Source organism: Artemia sp. Qi Xiang Cuo, chromosome 20, assembly GCF_049724085.1.
Source record: "Artemia sp. Qi Xiang Cuo chromosome 20, ASM4972408v1, whole genome shotgun sequence".
NCBI lineage: Eukaryota > Metazoa > Arthropoda > Branchiopoda > Anostraca > Artemiidae > Artemia > Artemia sp. Qi Xiang Cuo.
In genome coordinates, this window is record NC_142813.1 from 4,152,306 (window position 1) to 4,175,732 (window position 23,427).

At 35.8% G+C, this 23,427-nt stretch overlaps 1 protein-coding gene across 1 annotated transcript in view; it reads left to right on the plus strand.

Annotated features, from left to right (window-relative positions):
• SCOT (Succinyl-CoA:3-ketoacid CoA transferase) overlaps positions 1–18,490 on the plus strand; it is an 81,270-nt gene extending 62,780 nt beyond the window's left edge. The window contains exons 9-11 of the mRNA XM_089106450.1: positions 3,931–4,068; positions 10,912–11,082; positions 14,186–18,490. Coding sequence (XP_088962576.1) covers positions 3,931–4,068; positions 10,912–11,082; positions 14,186–14,335 — 459 coding nt within the window. The 3' untranslated portion in view covers positions 14,336–18,490. The remainder of the gene's footprint in view (positions 1–3,930; positions 4,069–10,911; positions 11,083–14,185) is intronic.
• The last annotated feature ends 4,937 nt before the right edge of the window (positions 18,491–23,427 follow it).

Genomic DNA, 23,427 nt, shown 5'->3' on the forward strand with positions numbered 1-23,427 from the left:
CAAATCCTGTGATGTTCTTCCTGTCCACTGACAACGTGTAATCTCCGCAGATGTAGCAGAAAACGTTAGGATCATTCCTGCATGACCGTCGCGCCGAAGCCATATCAATCAACGGACAGAAATGAAAAAAAAACAGGTTAATGCCAGGCAATGAAATTTGGAATAAATTTGATTGGCTAGGGTTTAATTAAATAACCTTGCAATCGCGCATAATCGTATGCAGCTACTTTAGAGAAATAAGTTAATGTTGTAATTCGATATATTCTTCAAGCAAAATATGATTGAACTCGAAACCACTTATATTAGCATATGTATAGCACGTCAGGTTGGCCTATGGCTGTATCTCAAAAAGTTGACTTGATAGAGCAAAATCAATGTGATATTCGGACTCAGAACACCAAAATTAGTCTAAATCAGTTGAGAAACTACTGACGATTTTTTGGCTGTTACCCAGTGTAATTGACGTGGTCAATTCGGAAAAAATATTTTTAAATGCCACTTATACCTGGTGTTTCAATTTTTGTTGGTGGATGCGATCAAGCCTCTTAGAGGTTCAGTTATGAATTACTATTCGTTTGCTTCTCAGAGCAACTTTTTTAGGTTAAAGTTGCATATCTTGTCTCCTTTTTTTAAGTAAAGATAATTGACATGGTCAATTCGGAAAAATATTTTTAAATGCCGTTTATTACTGGTGCCCCAAATTTTTGTTGGTAGATGAGATCAATTTAGCCTCTTAGAGTCTCAGTTAGGAATTACTATTTGTGTGCTTCTCAGAGCAACTTTTTTAGGTGTAAGCTGCATATCTTGTCTCCTTTTTTTAAGTAAAGATAACTTACATGGTCAATTCGGGAAAATATTTTTATATGCCGTTTATTCCTGGTTGCCCAAATTTTTGTTGGTAGATGCGATCAATTTAGCCTCTTAGTGGCTCAGTTATGAATTACTATTCGTTTGCTTCTCAGAGCAACTTTTTTAGCTTTAAGCTGCATATCTTGTCTCCTTTTTTTAAGTAAAGTTAATTGACATGGTTAATTTCGAAAAATATTTTTAAATGCCGTTTATTTCTGGTGCCCCAAATTTTTGTTGGTAGATGTGATCAATTTAGCCTCTTAGTGGCTCAGTTATGAATTACTATTCGTTTGCTTCTCAGAGCAGCTTTTTTAGCTTTAAGCTGCATATCTTGTCTCCTATTTTAAATAAAGATAATTGACATGGTCAATTCGAAAAAATATTTTTAAATGCCGTTTATTCCTGGTGCCCCAATTTTTGTTGGTAGATGCGATCAATTTAGCCTCTTAGTGGTTCAGTTATGAATTACTATTCGTTTGCTTCTCAGATCAACTTTTTTAGGTTAAAGTTGCATATCTTGTCTCCTTTTTTTAAATAAAGATAATTGACATGGTCAATTATAAAAAATATTTTTTAATGAAGTTTATTCCTGGTGCCCCAATTTTTGTTGGTAGATGAGATCACTTTAGCCTCTTAGAGTCTCAGTTAGGAATTACTATTCGTTTGCTTCTCAGAGCAACTTTTTTAGCTTTAAGCTGCATATCTTGTCTCCTTTTTTTAAGTAAAGATAACTTACATGGTCAATTCGGGAAAATATTTTTATATGCCGTTTATTCCTGGTTGCCCAAATTTTTGTTGGTAGATGCGATCAATTTAGCCTCTTAGTGGCTCAGTTATGAATTACTATTCGTTTGCTTCTCAGAGCAACTTTTTTAGGATAAAGTTGCATATCTTGTCTCCTTTTTTTTATTAAAGATAATTGACATGGTGAATTTCGAAAAATATATTTGAATGCCGTTTATTCCTGGTGCCCAAAATTTTTGTTGGTATTTGTGATCAATTTAGACTTTTAGAGGCTCAGTTATGAATTACTATTCGTTTTCTTCTCAGAGCAACTTTTTCAGCGTAAAGTTGAATATCTTGTCTCCTTTTTTTAAATAAAGATAATTGACATGGTTAATTCCGAAAAATATTTTTGAATGCCGTTTATTTCTGGTGCCCCAAATTTTTGTTGGTAGATGCGATCAATTTAGCCTCTTAGTGGCTCAGTTACTGTACTTACTACTTACTGTACTTACTACATGTACTTACTACTGTTAAATGTATATTTTGTTTACCTGTTTTACCCCACGTCATCCATTTGGTTTTGGGTGAATCATATTGATTCACCGAAAACCAAACATGTTGATTCATTCAAACATGGAATGAGTGCCGTTGTCTTTTAAATCGTATAGTGTCTTTTTGTCCAATATCATTTTGAATTCCAATTCGTTTCCTTGTCAGAGCAAATTTTTTAGCTTTAAGCTGCATATCTTGTCTCCTATTTTAAGTAAAGATAATTGACATGGTCAATTCGGAAAAATATTTTTAAATGCCGTTTATTTCTGGTGCCCCAAATTTTTCTTGGTAGATGCGATCAATTTAGCCTCTTAGTGGCTCAGTTATGAATTACTATTCGTTTTCTTCTCAGAGCAGCTGTTTTAGGTGAAAGCTGCATATCTTGTCTCCTTTTTTTAAATAAAGTTAATTGACATTTTTAATTTGAATATATATTTTTAAATGCCGTTTATTCCTGGTGCCCCAATGATTGTTGGTAGATGCGATCAATTTAGCCTTTTAGAGGCTCAGTTATGAATTACTGTTCGTTTTAGTCTCAGAGCAACTTTTTCAGCTTTATGTTGCATAATTTGTCTCCTTTTTTTAAGTAAAGTTAATTGACATGGTTAATTTCGAAAAATATTTTTAAATGCCGTTTATTCCTGGTGCCCCAAATTTTTGTTGGTAGATGTGATCAATTTAGCCTTTTAGTGGCTCAGTTATGAATTACTATTCGTTTGCTTCTCAGAGCAGCTTTTTTAGGATAAAGATGAATAATTTGTCTACTTTTTTTAATTAAAGTTAATTGACATTTTTAATTTAGAAAAATATATTTGAATGCCGTTTATTCCTGGTGCCCCAATTTTTTCTTGGTATTTGTGATCAATTTAGACTTTTAGAGTATCATTTAGTAATTAATATTCGATTTCTTCACAGATAAACATATTCAGGGTACATATGAATAACTTGTATCCTTTTTTTAAATAAAGATAATTGACATGGTTAATTCCGAAAAATATTTTTGAATGCAGTTTATTTCTGGTGCCCAAAATTTGTCTTGGTAGATGAGATCAATTTAGCCTTTTAGAGTCTCAGTTATGAATTACTATTCGTGTGCGTCTCAGAGCAACTGTTTTAGCTTTAAGCTGCATATCTTGTCTCCTTTTTTTAAGTAAAGATAATTGACATGGTTAATTTCGAAAAATATTTTTAAATGCCGTTTATTCCTGGTGCCCCAATTTTTTCTTGGTAGATGCGATCAATTTAGTCTCTTAGTGGTTCAGTTAGGAATTACTATTCGTTTGATTCTCAGAGAAACTTTTTCAGGTTAATGCTGCATATCTTGTCTCCTTTTTTTAAGTAAAGATAATTGATATGGTCAATTCGTTTTTTTTTTTTTTTTTTTTTTTTTTTTTTTTTTTTTTTTTTTAATGCCGTTTATACCTGGTGCCTCAATTTTAGTTGGTAGATGCGATCAGTTTGATGTAACTTGATCAGCAGACTTAATTCACAGTTGAGTGGCTGATTGCGAATTAATATATGTATGCTTCCAAGAATAACATTTTGTTAGGTGGCAGTTGTATCTAGTGCCTCCTTTTTTAAGGACAGATATATTTGGCATGGCCTCTCGGTGACTGAACTGTATAATACCTATAGGAACAAATATTTTTTAGATACCTGTTATACCTAGCAGTTTGTTTTTTTGTTCTTTAATAATTTTTTTATATAAATGGTGCCTTTTTTTAGAGATAAAGTGAATTGGCATCTGAGTGGCTTAGTTGAGAATTAGTTTTTGAATGCCTTTTAACGGCAGATCTTTTTTAGGTTACCGTTATACCTGGTGCCTCGTATTTTTCAAGTGATGAAAGTTTCGCTATGATCCGAGGTGGACATGTTGACCTGACCATTCTTGGTGCCATGCAGGTTTCCCAGTATGGTAACCTGGCTAACTGGATGATCCCAGTAAGTAATGGCTTTTTTTAAATTAAGATAACGCCATTAATCAACGAGACTTAGTCTCGCAGTCCAGTTCTTCGATTCGCAATTCTCATTAACGTTATAACGTTAATTATCATTAACGTTATCTCTCGTTATCTGCTCAATGCGAAATATACCTTTGCAAAAAGCTCACTACCCAGATAGATAACCGTTTCATCCACTAAAAATTCTTTGAATATATGTGCTGAACATGACCAACAGAGAGAATAAGTTACCTTTTCTAAATTGATTGTATAGTTGCATTAACTCGTTAATGAGTTAGACATAGTAATTAACAAGTTTATTCACTAGCTAATTAACTATGGTTTGAAAACCGCACCTGACTATGAATCATTCTCTTGCTCAGACAGAGTTTTTGCATCGTCTGGGAGGGTTTACTTACGAAGGGGCTTGGGGAGAAAAAAGTAGATTTGTTTTGGTGATGTGGTTAAATCGCGTCTACTGCTCATCCCTGATTTGTAAGAACGCCAAAGTGTTTCATCACACAGTGGAAATTTGGAAAAGAATATTTTTGTAATTTTTCATTAACTTCTGTAATCTTAAATCAATAAATTAGTTCTGTGAGTGTATTACTGAGTTTTTGTTTTCCCTCGTTACTGACTAGTGTTGAAGTACTGAGATCTATATCTGACATATTTCTCTGTGAGGATTAACCTCCCAGTTTGAGTTTTGTTTACCTTAACGCAGAGGTACCTTGAAATACGACATTGTAGGTTAAAGTGGTTTTGCCTGTAGGTATAACTCCCGTTTGGTTATACCGCGCACCTTCTTCTAAACCACCTACAGGTGCGGCAGATCGAGTCGATGTGATACCAGGTTGAGGTATTAGCAGCTTGGTTTAACCCGAGCCTAAGTTGTGTTTTTGCCAGATGGTATTAAGGTATAAAAGTAGCCTACAGCATTACGTAGGGCACCACAGTAATACTCATGGCACATCTACATCTCAAATAGTGGTGGCGGCCATGGGCGCCCATGTGGGGGGCAGGGGGGGGGTTCCCGCCCCCCTGGCTGAATGATGCTGCCTTATTTTTATATTTTTGTTTGAGATTTCTATTATATAGCATTAAAAGTGCCAATTAGACGAGAATTGCAACCCCCCCTGGAATCCAGCTTATGGGAGCCAATGGTGGCAGCTGTGTCTTGTACCTTAATTTCTTAGATTTTAAAGCTGCAAGGATTTTTCGAGGTTTTAGACTACGAGTTTAGCCAATAATACTATTGTTGCATTTTTCTACTTTCCGCTACGGTTGCACGCCTACGGATACCGTAGAGTGGTGGTAGCTGTTCATTATCCTTGTTTCTGACGATTTAGTCTAGTTTAACCTTTAAAAATCGCCACTACTCAAATACCCACGAAATAAAATCTTTATTTTTGGTTATCTGGACAAATTCTAGGAACAGTTTCTTAAGTAATTGCTATGTTGGACTCGTAATTAAGGAGAATTTGTAGGCATAGCCTATGGGGATTATGCTAATCAGGTAATAAGTGAACGCAATCTCGGTTAATTGATTATCAGGAAGGTAATTATTGTGAGAGAATTTAGGAAGTTATTTGTTTTCGAGGTTGGAAAAAGAGTAGAGTGTTTATCGGGAGGAATTATTGAGTCTTTGTTACAAGTTGTTTTGGTAGGTAAAATGACCTCCCATGGAGGTTCCAAGGACGAGGTTTTGGTAAACTTCGGTGAAAATGGGGGTGGGGGTGGGAATAGCAACCCGCAGGCAATATGGGAATTCAGCAATAGCGAGGCTACTCGGTTTAGATCATGAAACAAGTGATATTTCAGTCCCGAATGAAAATGCTTCGGTGTTTTAGGCAGTGCCGTATCCTGTATTTTTTAGGGGCTTGTGGGGGGGGGGGGGTTTACAAAAGGATTTTTTGGTGGGGGGAGGCTTACGGAAAAAAAACATATATACGAGTTGGCGTAATAATATAAACGGTGATATTTTACGGGAATCATTTTTTTTTAATTTACAACTGCATAAAAGGAGAAGATCTTAGATTGGGTGGGTGGGGTTCTACCTTCTTTACGGAAAACAGAGATAAGCATAAGCCAGAATTGGAAAGACCACAGTTGGTATTGGAGTCAATGGAGTAATTGGTCAATGGAGTCAATTGGAGTAATTGGAGCCAATTACCACAATTGGTAGTTGGATTCAATTGGAAAAGTCAAATGGAAATGTCAAATATTTGGGAGTATTGGGAGAGCCTAGGAAGGGACTGGAGGCCAGTCCTATCCATTTTTTGAGGCTTTGGCCTCCCCGATTGAGGGTGGGGAGGAGTCAGTCCCTCAACCTACAAATAGTTTTGGTCTTTCATTGCCAATGACGATTACCTTACTAAGGCCTAGTTTTTCCAAACTACGGTCCCTGGGTGATGCTCTCTCCCTTTACAGTTAGTACCTATTCCCCCCAAGCCTGTATCTCCTAGCCAATACCCAATCTTCATCTTTAGTTGAGATTGGCATTCGTTGCTTATTTGACTATCCCATGGATTGGGACCCAGAAGAAATCTCTTCAGGTTTCCCTCAGATTTGTACCTCATACCCCTGTATTTTTTTGTATTGTATCAGATTAACGACGCTTAAACCCACTGCACCACCACAGGCACACACTGCACACCACCTTTGACCCTTTGAATTTCTTGCTATTTAATTTTAAACTATTCCTAAGGGAAACTCCTAGGGGAGTTTTCTTCTTCAGGTGTGCTACATGTCTCTTATAATTGAATGACTTAGAAACCATACGATTTTATCGTTTGTTGTTTGTGGATGGTTTCGTAAATGCATTTCACTCTCAGATGGCAGGCCAAGCCCTGGCCTGCCATCTAATGTAGACTAATATAGATGGCACTATATTTAGTAAATATTATCGTCTGCTAATTCTTTGGACTTACTTTTTCCATACCCAAACCTATTGGCGATGATTCTGCATCCAATTATTCTAGTGGTTCTGTACTGGAGAGACGTTGAATGGCAGTTCATCCTCAGCGAAGTAGGATTGGTAGTCCACAGTTTGGAAACTGACTGTAGATGGGAGATAAGAAGGATTATAAAGTTTAAGATTTAGAGTTTCACTTTGTGTATTTTGTTTCTTTCTTGGTGTTCTGACCAGTAGGACGATGTTATTTTCATAATATCCCCTTTCTCTTTAACTTTTGTCCCCCTTTTCCGTTGTGAAGTTTCTCACGCCTCTTAACCAAGGTTAAGAAACTGCACCTGGCTTAGAATCATCTCCTTTCCCAGACGTATTTTTTTCATCGTCTGGAAGGGTTTAGTTACGAAGCGGTTTGGAGCTAAAAAAGTCGTAGATTAATTTCAATGAGATGAATAGCTCGTGTTCATCGCTCGTCCCCGATTAGTCAGAAAGCCAAGTGTTACATCCCACGGGAGTCAGTATTTTCCCCGAAAAATCCCTCCCGCCAAAAATCTCCCTTCTGCGAAAAATCTCCTCGGAAAATCCCCCCGTAGAAAATTTCCCATACGCAAAATTGAGCAGCCACAGAGAAAGTACAAAAGAGACACCTCAAAATTTCGATCAGATGTCCTAAGGGATAACAAAAAGACCAGATATCAGAAGCAGTTTTAGGAAACCTGGTTGGTCTCCAATCACTTTCGACTTACAAAAAAAATACTAGAACTCTAAATTTCCGATCGAATGAGCATCATCCGAAGTTTCTAAAACCATGAGGGGGAGATTGGGGATGAGGAAGGCGCGGCCTCCCTCGTTTACGGAATAAATTTGGCTCATTTTGGGATTTGATGCTACTCTTTACTTTGATAATAACAGTGGAAACTAGGAATGTTCCCAGAAATCAAGAGGGGATGTATACAAATTTTTGTCTTTCACCCTCCCCCCCCCCGCCCGTTTCTTAGTGCTAACTTTGTATTTATCTTAATTCTCAATGAGAGTTAGAGTATTTTAGTGTTAAAATGCACGCTTTGAGGCATTTGCCCCCATCCCTGGCTATTAGATCTTTTGACTAGTTTGAACAAAATTACAGTAAAAAATTTTGAACTTTGTTAAGGAGAGAGAACACATAACAAGTACAAGGGGGAGGGGCTGGTTGCTCTCCAATCTATCTTCAACTCCCACTCTACATACTTTGAAAATTTCAACCTAATACTATCAGCCGTTGCTTAGATATTGCAGATATTCTCTTTTCACCACCAGCAAGATCAAAGTGTGTTTTGATTGTGTTTGGCATCCCTCTCAACATTTCCTTAAATTTTCACCTTAATACTCCAAGCCTTTTTTAGAGAGCCAGGGCCAAACAGGCCCTCTTTTCTTACTAAAAAAAACAACCTTGTATGTTAACAATGATCAATTTGCATAGCTAAAATTCCTTGCACCGGGGCTACGCGAGCGGGGGGGGAGGTCTCAACCCTGGAGGCAATTATTTAATCTTTGGACTAATTTGAACAAAACGGCTTAAAATTTTGATCAAATACATTTCGGTAAAAAAAAGCATGTGAGGAGGTGGTTTGCGCTCCGATCACTTTTTAGCCTACGAGCTCGAGAACTTTCGATTTCTAATTGAAATGAGCCCCCGCTAATGTTTATATTCCGACCCTTACCTTAAAAACCTTATATCTTAACAATGGCCAACTTGCATAGCTTACAGCCCTTGTCCTGAGGGCTGGAACGGGGGTTCTCAAACTCGTATGCATGGCTGTTGGACCTTTGGACTATTTTGAACAAAATGGGTTTCTCAAAATTTTGACGAGTGCATTTGGGAAATAAATGGTGTGGGTGGTGGCTTGCTGTCCTCAAATCGCTTTTTACTTAAAAACGCACTACAGCTTTTAATTTGCAATCCAATGAGCCCCTCCAAAGTTTGTGTAACGACCGCTTCCATATGAAGTGCCTCAGGGGAAAAGAATAATGCATTGAACCCTTACGGCTCTTTACTATAGGTAACTAGAAGTTTCATTTTTCCTTCTAATGAACATCCGAAATTATTCAGGGGGAATATGGGAGGGGGGAGAGAATTATCCAGGAGGAATATGTTTTTTTTGCGACAGGTGTTTCCGCGGGGGGGGGGGGCTAGACCCATATCCCTCAATGGAAATTGGGAAAAGAAGATTTTCACCATTTTTAGTTAGTATCTTTTGTGACTTGTAATTAACAACTAAGATCTCTAATTATATTATTCATTTCTTCATTTATCCGTCGCTACAGGTTAGTGTTGAAGTAATGAGATTTATATCGGACACAGTTCTCTAGGATTATTAACCTCCCAAGTTGAATTCGATGTACCTATGTCCGAAATCTAGTTATTTATAATAGTCCGAAACCTATGTCCGAAATTTAGTCCGAAATGTCGACATTCGCCGGTGATTGTTCGAAATTCCTTTTTCTCTGCTTGGGTTCAATTAGCTTTGCGAGTCAGCTTTTTCAGTCTTGTGCAACCTATGATGGTAAAAATTAAAGTTAGGTTATGTTAGATTATGTTATGTGTTTAGATTGGGTTAGGTTAAATTATATTAGGTTAGGTTTAATTTGGTTCTAAATATCAGAAATCGGTTAAAAACATAACTTAAGCTAACCTTAACGAACCTAATCTTGTCTCACCTAATCTAATCTAATCTACCCTCCTATTATCAAACCTTGCATTAAATTGAAAAAATTGACTGGCAATGGTGACTAAATCCGAGAAGAAAAAAAGGTGTTTCGGACATCTACCGGTGAATATATATATATATATATATATATATATATATATATATATATATATATATATATATATATATATATATATATATATATATATATATATATATATATATATATATATATATATATATATATATATATATATATATGTATATATATATATATATATATATATATATATGTATATATATATATATATATATATATGTATATATATGTATATGTATATATATGTATATATATATATATATATATATATATGTATATATATATTATATATATATGTATATATGTATATATATATATATATATATATATATATATATATATATATATTTATATATATATATATATATATATATATATATATATATATATATATATATATATATATATATATATATATATATTTTTTTATATATATATATATATATATACATTAGATAGCTATACGAATTCCCGACTACTATACATCGCATTTAATAATATCCCTTTTATTTACTTTTTGTTACTATCCCCCCCTCAAACGCAAAGGATAATTTTGAACCCATGTCTTGATGATTTGTCCCTCTATTCCCTCTTAATGGCTTGAGCAGTCTGACCTAATATGTTTTTTTTTAATAACATGGATGTCCATTTAATAGCGTATCCAGTATTTCGTTTGACTGATAGGTCCATAAATAGTCGAATGTTCTTAAAGGAAAGCATTCTAATATGCACATCTGTGGTGTTTTCTTGGCTTGGGGAGGACAGGTAGATAAATTACTGAAAACAGGTAGATAATGTGAATATGAAACCTACAAAATTATGGTGTTTTCGGTCTATGAAATATTAGATTAACCATTAGTTAGTTTTCCGCTTAAAATAAGGACTAGTTTTCCCCTAGTCCTTGATATTGCTCACCTCTAGTCAAACAGAGGGTCTAAACACCACCATTTCTTTTTTTTTCTTTCGCTTAATTTTGAAAAAACGAAGGTTGTCCTCCCCTGGCTATTCTTGATTCTTTAGCGCCGTGATCACTTTGATAGTTTTAGTGGGCTACAAAACTGGAAATACTCAGAGTGGTTATTGCGTCTGGCCCTTTGTAACCCTTAACCCTTTGCACCCATCATTAAGATAAAACTATTTCTTTAGGGGAAGCTGGTGAAAGGAATGGGCGGAGCTATGGACTTAGTTGCAGCTCCAGGAACAAAGGTCGTTGTTGCTATGGAACACACAGCTAAAGGAGGCGCTCATAAAATACTAGATGAGTGTACCCTGCCTTTGACAGGACAGCGGTGCGTTGATATGATTATTACCGAAAAGGTAAGGGGCTCATTTTTGAGATATTTTTGTCTATATTTTTGATATTTTTGAGATATTTTTGTATATATATATATATATATATATATATATATATATATATATATATATATATATATATATATATATATATATATATATATATATATATATATATATATATATATATATATATATATATATATATATATGTATACATATTTATTGAAAAACTCTTTATGCATTTACAGTAACACTGCAAACAATGGAGGAAAAGAAAAACACTAAAAAAAAAAAAAAAAAAAAATTCAGTATCAAACGATTATACGCTGCGCTGACATGAACAACAAACAAAGATTTTTTCTTTTTAAATATATTATATATAAACTTATAATTCTAAAATAAACATGACGCGTTACTGATGTTTAACTGTCTTTGCGTGGCGTTCCCAGTTTATTCAAAATACAGCTATCTCAGGATTAGCTACTACAAACCTCTGAACTATCCCAGAATTTCGTGACCATGGAGGGAATTGAAGTTGGTGCTTAGCGAACCTGAAGAAATTTGAACGGATTTTTCTTATATTGGACTAGGTAATAATCTCCCAAAAAGGGACAACACATTGAATGTAAGGTAAAAAAAAGTAAAGAATACGGCATTGGACATTACAGGCCCTACCGGCGGTGCTGATCCCCTTTTCTTGGCCCTTCAGCCAGGAAGTGCAATTGGGGGCCAACCATCCTGTGCTTTCACATACCTTTCCTGTTCACCTTCCCCAGATTTCTCCAGGTACCCATTTATGGATGGGTCGACTCTGGCTGAGCTTACAGAGTCACGCCACTGACAGTAATTGAGTACAATAGGATTCGAACCCTCGTCCTCTCGGACAAAGGATCCTAAATCCAGCGCACCAATCCACTTGGCTAGGAATACGGGGAAGAACAAATGAATTAAAATGAAATGCCAGAATGTGTGGGTTGAAACGCAATTTCGCAGTAATTATGGATGCATTTGCATTGACAATTCTACGAGAAATAAGGCTTATCAGAAGTTCTCGGATGTGAGAGAGTTGAACAGATGGTGAGGCCAAGATAGGGGATACTTTTAACTGGCCGAGCCATAGAGGGATCAAGAGTCACAGTCACAGATGGGACGGAGCTGCTTGCACGCCAGTTGAAAACGAGGAACTCCCAATTCCTGGTGTTGTTCCTCCCGGTTCCTTTCATTTCGAAGCGTTCCAACACTTTTCAGTGTTTAATTTATGACCAAGGTATAGACCATTGTGACTTATGGTGTAATAGACCATTGTCTATTTATGACCAAGGTATGACCAAGGTATAGGTATTCATCTTGTAGGTTTTTAAAAATTTTAGAAAGTCGTTGAGTAGTTCAGCTGATATTAAGGATATCAGTAGCATATGACACCTTGATACCATTAAAAATGCAGGAAAATGGAGATTTTTCTTGGTGATCAACAGCATAGTTGTTAAATAGAATGGGAGAAGAAAATGCGCCTTGGTGGGCTCTTCTTCGGACGAAAAATCTTCTAGCCCAGGGGATCGGCTCCTTAGGGTTAAAATCAGATCCTAAGACGGATTTGGAGGCAAGAATACATGTCAGGAAAAGCGTTAATGGTGCATTAATCCCATTTTGCAGCAAGGAGGAGCATTGCCGCATGGATAAAGGAGTCGAAATCTTGACTAACAGCAAGTCCCCCAAGAAACGGAGAAGACCTGAAGCACCAGATTCAATGAGCATGTTGGCAACAGCAGAAAGTGCCTCAGGATAACCGAATCCACGCTGAAAGCCGATCTAATGGGGTGGAGCATAACATTTAGTCTCAAACTGTCAGCCATCAAAGCAGACGCGAAGGCACACAACTCGGTCCAGTTATCTAAAGGAGGACACGCCAAGAGCAGAGTACTTGAGAAACAGCTTCATCTGGCGTTGCACCATGTTCCTGGGGATATTATTCCTGAAAATCCCTCTGCTGACTCCTTCAGAAGAAGGTTCAACGGGTATTTAAAACCTCAAGGTTTCGGAACGAGTTTTCGATAAATTATTTCGGTAAATATGGCAAATTAATAGCGGCGCATCAGTTACCATTAAGTACCTGGCGCCGTGAATACAGAATAAGGCAAATTCTGGTAAAATGACAGTTATTACAAACCGCTCAAGTTATAGTTGAAGTTCTCGTCTAAATTATGTTAAGGTTATCCAAAACTAAAGGGCATGTATTAATATGTTCATAATTAATATATATTCATTAACACCTACCCCATCTCTCAATTCTGATATATCTTTTCATCTATCTAAGTGTAAAATTCTCTGAAAATTTCAGATGGTACAGTACAATTTTTTTACACTCCATATTTTTCTATATATTTTTCAGAAATTCCTTTAACTTCGATAATTGTTTTTATTACGTATAGCAACTTTTGTGCTTTTGAAAAATTTGAAATAATTTTGTGGGAATTGTCTTCCTTTCAGTTGCATTTCAGTTTAAATTATTGTTGTGGTATCTCCAAATAGGGTCTTTGAATTAGAGACAATATTCCATGTTGTCAATTGTTTGTTTATTTTCAATGCACCACACCCCGAGGAACATGAACCCCTCCCCCTAGAAATTCTATGTCTCTGTTTGGTTATCCGAGGTTTCACAGTCCCACTTTTCTCCAAAAACATGGTTAAAGTAAGGGCGGACGGTGTACGCGTGTTCCTGGTATTCTAGTGTTGTGGTGCACCTGGTGGCGCTAGTTGACAGGAACACTGGCTCAACTAGTTTGTCTCAGGAGCCACAGGCCCTCTTTCTTTTAAAACGTGGCTACGAGAGGGACGGAATGGGGGGTTGAGGGGGGACAATCAATCGTGTGGAATGAAAGCGCCCGACACCGGCGTATCACAGAAACTGAATCAGAATAGGGGTATTTTCTTGTTTGTTTCTTTTTTCTATTTTTACCTCAAAAGTACTTATGACGGTCAAGGGTCGTATATTTTTTATTAAAATGGCACAGTTAATTTTCACATAAAAAAGGTAAAATCTGTTTTTTTTAAATTGATTATAATCGGAATATTTTAATTACAATGTTGCCGTTTTAATTTTATTTTAAAAACTTTTTTCTTACAGTGTGTCTTTGAAGTAGACAAGATGAAGGGACTTATTTTGACTGAGATCGCAGAGGGTGTCGAAATGGCAGAAATTGTTGCCGCAACAGGTTGCCTTTTTGAAGTTTCCAAAGACCTAAAACCCATGGGCCAAATTGCCGTTGATGAGTGATTTTTCTGTTCAACCAATAAAAATGGAGTATTTTGTAAATTAATATTAGGTTGCGCAAATTAGAATCATTTTAGGAGGGTTATCAATTATTGTTTAAATTTGTATTCCTTTTTTAATGCCGCTAGATTTTTCGATATTATTATGCTCTAAAAAAAGTAGACTGCTGATGTTTATATTCTCTGCAAAAAGTGTTGCTGTGCGACAACCCTACAGCTGTATTGTACCGAAAGGACACGATATTTATATAATAGGATTCATTGCTTTTACATCTATCCATTTATTGAGCCAAAACATATTATTAAGACTTTTTCCTTGAGAATGATTTAACTCGATAAGAAAATAGGAAAATCCCACATCTGAAGAAAACCTTTTCAACGCATTTTTCACTCTTAAATTAATTGTGTATCAAGAATCTAACTCGGTAGATGGATAAACTTGAATCTCAGCTATCGAACGATAGCAAAATTATTATCTTGCGTTGTAATATTAAAACTGCAGGACCACAGGAAAATAATTTGCGCTCGTGGCAAAATCTTAATTAACGCTCCCCCCCCCTTCCCATTTCTCCTGCAAAATTTTCAGGCCAAATTTTAACAAATTTTCATTCGATTAAGAAAATTGTTTTCAATTTAGAAATTAATTAATAACTTATTGTTGATTATTTTTTATTAATTATTTAAATTATATGATTATTATTAATCATTTTTATTTATTTATTTTATTTATTATGATTGGTAATCGTTAATTAAATAAAAGACACTCAAGAAATACGCTTACGTTAGATCTGAGAAAACAGGTTTCTTAGCCACAAAGACAAGTGACAGAATAGATGGGAAAAATATAATTTGGGTTATATATTTGCACATTAGGGGGGGGGGGTTAAATTATAGCAAAATGTTTTAGCTGTAATTATTCTGCATACTATGAAGTAAGAATCCTTTTCTAACTTCACACTGTCTAAATAATTTACTCCCCCCCCCCACCTCTCTCTCTAATGTGCAAATAAATAGTATATGTTTCCCATCTATTCTGTCCCTTGTCTTCGTGGCTATGAAATCAGTCTTTTCAGGTCTAACCTAAGCATAATTCTTGAGTGTGTTTCGTTTAATTAACAAATACCTTATTATTTAACAATCTCTAGCAAATATACTTTGATCTAATAAAAATTTTCTTTCAAAACAACATAGGTATTTTTGTTCTTTCTTTTTTCGAAGACCACACTGCCTTTCTATGACGAACAAATAAAATTTCAAATAGGGATAAGTCGTATTAGTAGACAGTGAAAACAGATACAAAAACCTCTGGATATTTCGATCACATACAGTAGCGATCGTCATCAGCAGATTTCATCAGCAACAGTGGTCATTTATCTGCTGATGATCACTGTTGTATCTGATCAAAATATCCGGAGCTTTTGCATCTGTTTTCACTAGCTAATAAAAGGACTTATCCCTGTTCGACCTTCCATTTGTTCAAAAATTACAAAATGATCACAACCAGTAGATTTATTTATTTGAAATATGGAGCTCCTAAAATTTCTGTGTCTGGGGCAAATGCCCCCTTTATTAATCCCTAAAACTGCCACAACCCTTTGGCTCATCTTAGGTGTATTCTCACCTGAAAACTATTATTTTCTAAGATTTTTCTTTTCGGTGTTCCAAAACGAAGAAGTGTATGGGCAATTAAGCATTTTTGCCAGTTTTGCCACACGGAACTTAAAACTTGAAACTTTTTTTGGATGCTGACCAATGGTCTGAGTTGTGCAAGTATAGATCTCCCGATTCAATACCTTCGGCCGGGAGTATAATGCGCGGTTGGGGGCAAATTATCCGACGCTTCCCGTGTTTCTCTTCCAGATTCTCCCGGTACCCATTTATTGCATGATCGACTTTAGCTGAGCTTAGGAAGTCACACTGCTGACCCTTGTTTCAAACCGAATAACCAGCTACACCAGGACTCGAACCCCTGACCTCAGGCTTTCAAGTCCGGAGCGCTAACAACTCGCCTAGGACGGCCACACGGAAGGTTAAAAATAAATGAACAAAACTAGTTAGGAAACAAGTTAGCGTTTCAAGGTCTTTGCGAAGTTTCTGAGTTATATTTTTCGTAATTAACTTTCGACGGTAAGGTAAATATAAATAACAATTATTATTTCTGAATCAAATTTGGACGATTTTTTTAACCCCGAGTAGGGTAACATTGAAGGACTCTACGATCAGTAGGAGAAGTATTTTGTTCTAAGTTACAGTTGTAATCTCTCTGTTGAGGGTATATGTTTTTTGTTATGTTGATTTTCAAATAAACAGTTAAACAGTTAATAAAACTAGAACTGCCAGTGAATTTGCATTTTATTTACTAAATTATATCAATTTTTAGCTTGTTGTAAGCAGTGTTTATTAAATCTTTTTTTGTTTTTGCTATTTGTGTTTTTGGGTTATAAAGTTTGTCTAGAATATTATTGTACACTACTAATACTACAAACAACTCAGTGTAGGATCAATCCACCTGAGCCTCCTCCAGCCCAGTCTATTGAAATGAGCAAAACTACTTAGTTATATTTGACAGTGCTATTGTCTGGGAAAATTCAAACATTAAATGGCTGTTGGCTCCGAAAGAGAAGCACACCGTCTTAAACCGTTTGATGCCATATGTCTATGCCATATGGTTTATGGTGCCTTAAACCGTATGGTGCCGTTTGGTGCCATATGTGCCATATATTTGAACCCCTTTTTTTCCTCTAATATGGAGCTGCTGCTATGAAAAACTTCATTATGGAAGTCCTTTTAATTATAATTGAACGCCACATTTTTCTTATTTTTTCAAGATATAAATTTGGTTGTGTACATTTCCGCTTATCTGTTTCGAACTATCAAGTCTAATTTTCACTGTCCTTTGTGCTTTTAACTATTTTCAGACAGGAATATATACCTCGCCTTCTTACTGGGTAATTTTCAGAAGGCTCCTGTCTTGGTTCAGAGCTGAAAAATTTGTTTCTTTGGCCGGTAAGGTTGTGTTCAGAATAAATAAAATTCTCTGTAGAGGCACAAGTAAAAATATACTTTTAGTATTATTTTTAAGATAGGCTATCAAAAGAGAGACTTCAGTGAGACTTTTTTTAAGATATTTTCAAGGGTAACTTCAGGAAATTTCGCTATGAATCAGACATACCAGGTGAAATCCAAATAGTAACATCCCTTAGTCGTTATCGCTTGAAACAAATTCAGAATGGTGTGCCAAAATTTAGCATTAGTCAGCATAAATATGTTTTTTGCAAAACTGAGCATAAATATGTTTTTTGAAAGTGGATATTTTTTAGTAGAATGTTTACATATATTCAAAATCGTTAAATATTTTGAATAGTATCCCTTTTTCTAAATACAAACAACAAGTAGAGACTTGTGGAACCTTTGTTCCACAAAGGTTCTTAAGCAAGTAGAGACTTGCTTAAGACAGTGGAACCTTTACCCTAAATTAATATTTCGACCCAATATCCTCACCAAAACAAAGAAAAAGTAAAACGAAGCTCACATTAAAATACGACTATGAAAACTAAAATTTTTTAAAATAGTCCTTACTATCCTTAGAATAGTCCTTAAAATAGTCCTTACTAGTCCTTACTAATAGCATCCTTACTTTCAGGTGAGTTCAACCAGGAATGGTTGAATTTTAGTTTTAATATTCGTATTTTAATGTAAGTTTCTTTGATATTTTCATTCCCCCCCCCCCCGGCCATTTACATGTTTAAAGGGAAAATCGTGTGAATAAAGTATATACGGATATTCGAGGATGAAAAGTATTCTTTTATAATACAATAGCACCCCTCTCACCTATATCTTATAGCATATAGCGTGTAATATCGTATAGCACCGACGATTCGAGGATGAAAAGTATTCTTCATAGCACCCCTCTCACCCTAAAATTCAGCTTATGGGTGCACGTGCCTTTTAATAAAGCTATAAATAGCCTAATGATTGAGTAGGCTACCATTAAAGGACCCCGCGATCAATACCAACAGTATTTTGTTCTAAGTTGCAGTTATAATCTGTTTTTAATAATAAAAACTATAATTACCAGTGAAATTTCTTTATTTACTAAACTATATCAATTTTTATCTTGTTGTAAAAACTTTTCATTAAATCCTTTTTGTTTTATCGATTTGTGTTTTCGGTTTATAAAGTTCGTCTAGAATATTATTATGCAGTACTACTAATACAACCAAGTCAGTGCAGCATCATCTGAGCTCAAGACAGCTGCATACGCCCCCTCCACCCCTATTTAAAGCTTCGTCCTGTACCCCTTACTATAGAGATCCAAATTTCTCTAAATGCTTTCTTGCGATCTCTTGCCATCCCACTCGGGGCCATTGGTGAAATGAACAGATGGGACCGCCCTGTCTAAAAAATGGGAAACATGAAACTCCAGTTCCGAGTAAAAAAATGTTTCTAAAATTCGTATTTTTTCATGTCACATTTTAGAAAATGATAAAGCTAAAACCTTGTGATTGAAGATAAATTTGGGATGCATAGGTTCCCTCGAAAAGTTCAAGAAAATATAGTCCAGCGTGAAAAATCCAGTGAGGGATTGATGTTCCATTTAGTGACAATTTACTTATTTCCTTGGCAGAAGCAAAGAAAACTAAAAGAGGTGAAAGATGCGAAATGAACTACCATATAAAAATTCAGTCTGATGTAGCATGCACTAGAGTCCAATTCACATTTGATTATGATTTATTTTGCGTGACTGGAAAATTGAAGAAAAGTAGAAGAAAAAAAAGAACTGATAATAAAAAGACTAATGAATAAATTGAAAATTCAGTCTGCAATGGTGGACAGTAAAATTTAAGGAAATTGGTATCTGTTAGCTCAACAGTGTGATAGGACAAAAGAGCCTTCGGGGAAGGAGGATGTGTTTGCGCTTATGGGTAGAAACAAAGATGAGGAGGAGGTAGGAAGAATTGGAATAGCTGGTTAGTATTGAAGATTGGGATGGATTGGGAGAGCCTGGGTAGGAGTTTGGGATCTGTCTTACCGACTTTTTGGGGCATTTGGCCTAGACTGAGTCCCTTCAGGAGACAAATGACGTAAATTACGTGACGTGGGATTTATATTCTTTCAAAAAGTAAAAATTACATCATTTTCCCCTTTGTCATAAGTATTCTAACCGTATGTTTCTTTGTTCTTCAAATTCGTTTAGTATTAATTCAGACATCTTATCAATACCCTTTACCTAAGCTGTGATAAGCTGTGTTCACATTTAATGGTTTAGGTTCGTAATTTGTCCTCTAGGCACCATCAAACTGCTTAAAACGCTTGCGTAAATATACCCATTATACTTGATATCTTAAATTTAGCTATGTTTCTTTTGTAGTGTCTTTTGTGTCATAGATACTAAAAGCGATACGATCACTAGAACTACTACTACTAGCAACTCACCGCAGCACCAAGCCGCCTGAGGCTAACACAACTATGCACGCATCTCCTCCATGCTAAACTATTCAAGCCTTCCTCTTTACACACTCCCAGGAACTTCTCATTTCCTTCAAATCTTTCTTTCTGACATTATCCCACCCCAACCGTGGACGACCTGTTTTCTGTTTAGCTCTACACGATTGGCCGAAAAGGATAATATTCGGCAATCTATCATCCTTCATACGCAGAACGTGCCCTAGCTATCTCAACCTTTCTCTCATTATCGCCCTAGAAAACGGGATTAAAACACAGATTCCGTACAGTCTACTATTTGAAATACGGTCAGTCAGCCGGGTACTCAGAACAATCCGTCGGCAATTTCTCTGGGAAACATCTAGCAAATCTTCATCTGTTTTTCGGAGCACCCATGCTTCTCAGCCATATTTGACCACTGTGATCACTATAGCTTCCAATATTCTAATCTTGGTTTGCAGACTTATCTTCCTATTCTTCCAAACTTTTTTTAATTGTGAAAAAACACTCTGACCCTTGGCTATTCCACTTTTAACGTCTTCACTGCTCCCATCGTCTCTACCACTGTGTATAAATATAATATATCATATATTATATATTATAAATAATATATTATATTATTTATATACAGTGTCTCTACTAATAATACTACCAAAGTAAATGAAACTATCCACCTGATCAATCTTTTCGTTACCCAACGCCACCTTTTTATCTTCCCTTATTCCTAGCCTTAGTCACTTAGCCCTCTTGACATTAATTTTTAAGCCTATTCTAGCACCCTGAATTCAAAAATCCTCGAAAAATTCGTTCATTATACTCAAAATTTCATCTAGGATGCTTACACCATCAGCATAATCTAAGTCAAGCAACATTTTTCCTCCCCATTTGTTTCCGTGTTTGCCAATATCTTCTCTGGGCTCCTTAAGACAAAGTCCATCAAAATAATCCATACAAAGGGGGATAGAACACAACCCCGCTTAACTCCTGTTTTAATACAAAACCAGCTGCTAACCTCATTTTCTAGGATAGGACCACTCCTGGAGTGAAATGATGCAATATATTCTCTGAAAATGTGTTCATAAATATGACGTCGCTCATGGGACCCTTTTTTCCAAAATTAAGGCTTTTAACGAGTTTTCTCAAACTCATGACTTATATAGATCGGTTTTTTAGGCCAAGAATGCCAGGATGCCAATCCCCCCCACAAAAAAAAATATATGGCGTTGTTTTCGGGAAAAATACATACATAAATCACTAAATAAACATACAATTATTGATCGCTGAAAAAGATAATATAAGATATTCAGAGTACTAAAAGACTTCAGCTCTTCTTAAGAGCACTAAAAGAAAGACTTACTTGTGGAAGGCATTCAAATCCTCCAAGTCTCATCATCATCTTGAAAGGTATAAAAAAATATAGACATTTATTGAATTCCTTAATTCGTAAAGCCAAGTATATTTATTACTCCCAGATGTTCTCTAAATTCGGCAAGAATATGAGAGAAACCTGGCAACTTATAAATACAGTTCTTCTTCCCAATTCCAAAATAAATAACTTACCAAATTAATTAATTTGTAAGGGTGTAGAGATAACTAATTGTAAGATCATAATGGATAAATTTTGCTCTTACTTTGCATCCATTGGGAAATTAATTTCTTAAGATATTTTAGCTAGTGCTTCTTCTATTAGTGACTTTTAAAAGTGCCTCAGTCTTTCTTATCAAAAAGCAAAGGCTTTGGATCTTGTTTTTGAGTCTGAAGTCAATAGAATCGTCTTTGAGCCGATAGAACCGTCTTCTTGTAGACCCTGCCAAACTTCTGCCAAGGCTTATAAGCTAATTCTATCCTCTATTCTATCTCCTCTCACCATTCTTGTTAACTTATCATTTTTGAATGGAACTTTTCATAGCGCCCTATAATCTGCCAGATTAGTGTTTCTCCTTAAGGTTGGTTCTAGACATAATCCTTCAAATTATTGACCAATTTCTCTTTTATCAGCTTTTAGTAAAAATATTGAAAAATATATGTTCTCTAGACTTTTGTCGTTTCTTGATAGGAAACAATTCATTACAATCAGTTTGGTTTTCGCCCTAAACACTCAACAGAACATGCTTGCATGGCCTTGCTGAAGTTCATTCACAAGGCACTTGATGAGGGTAAAATTCTAGCTGCAATTTTCTTTGATGTCAGAAAAGCGTTCAACAGCATATCACATACTCTCCTACTCTCAAAATGGAGGACATAGGGATACGGGGAATCAGTTATCATTGGTTTGAAACTTATTTATCTGGAAGGTCTATCAGTATTGACCCTAAGCTTCAAGATCAATTCCGTGTTAATTTTGGTGTCCCTCAAGGGTCTATCCTCGGACCTGTTCATGGGCGTAGGGAGGGGGCAGCGGCCCCCCCCCCCCTAGACCTTCAAATTGAAATTAGATAAGGCTGAAAAAGTAGATGGTTTGGAAAAAGCGGTTGATAAAACTCCATCACACTATTGACTGCCCCCCCTAGACAATATCTGCCCCCCCTAGACAATATGCTGCCTACGCCCATGGACCTGTTTTATTCCTCCTATTCATCAATGATCTTTTTATTACTGTATCCGAACAAACTAAAAGAAGCTGCTGTGGTATTTGTGATCACAATTTTATTCCACCTAATGATGCAGCTTCAGATCCAGTGCTATTTGCATTAGCAGATGATAGTACTCTTGGGTGTTCAGAAATTTAGGATTCCTCTCTCATCAAGAAAGTGTATTCTGTTCTAGAAAGAACCTTTGCTTGGTTCGATGCAAATTATCTTGCCCTAAATCTAGCTAAATCTAGTCTACTTATGTTTTTCCAGATCAAGTACTTCTTGTCCTTTGGTTCGAACTATTTCTACCACTTAAGGTGATATAAAGCGGCCCCCTGATAGACATGTTCGATTCCTGGTTATTTTATTAAACGAAAATCTCTCTTTCAAACATCACTGTGCTCTCGTGATACTTAAGCTCTCCAGAAACCTAGGAGTTCTTCCGAAGCTTCGTCATTGCTTCCCTGGTACAATAATAAAGATCCTCTTTCACTCTCTCATTCAAGCTTATATATACTACTGTCCAACAGTATAGCTATCAACATTCTCTTCTTTTACCTTTCCTGTTTTCAAAATATATAACAAAGCAATTAAATTAGTGTCTGAGGTGACAGACCAGCTCAGCTTGAGTTTATTGCATGGTCTATCCGCATACATCTTTCTTTTTTCTTGTTTCATTTTTAAGTATTTTCATGGACTCCTCCCTAATTTGTTCAAACAATTATATCTTTTGAATTCTGAATTACGCATTGAATCTTGTATTTATTTTTCTCTCAGAAATGACATGGATATGTCCTTTCACAAAGTCAAAACCATAAGATCAGAGTTCAATCCAGTTTTAAGGTGTGTCTCCTTCTGGGATTCCCCACCCATTAAAACTCGGCTATATCATTCCTATGGACAATTTAAAAAACAGCTTACTAGCTACCAACTATGCCTAGACAGTTAGTTCTCTCCTCCCTTTTTTTCCCCTCTATGTTTCCTTTTTAATTTTTTTATTTCATATATTCTGATTGGCATGGTAGTTTTTGGTGTTGTTTAGTTGTTTTTTTTTCTTTTTTTCTTCTTGTCCTTCTGT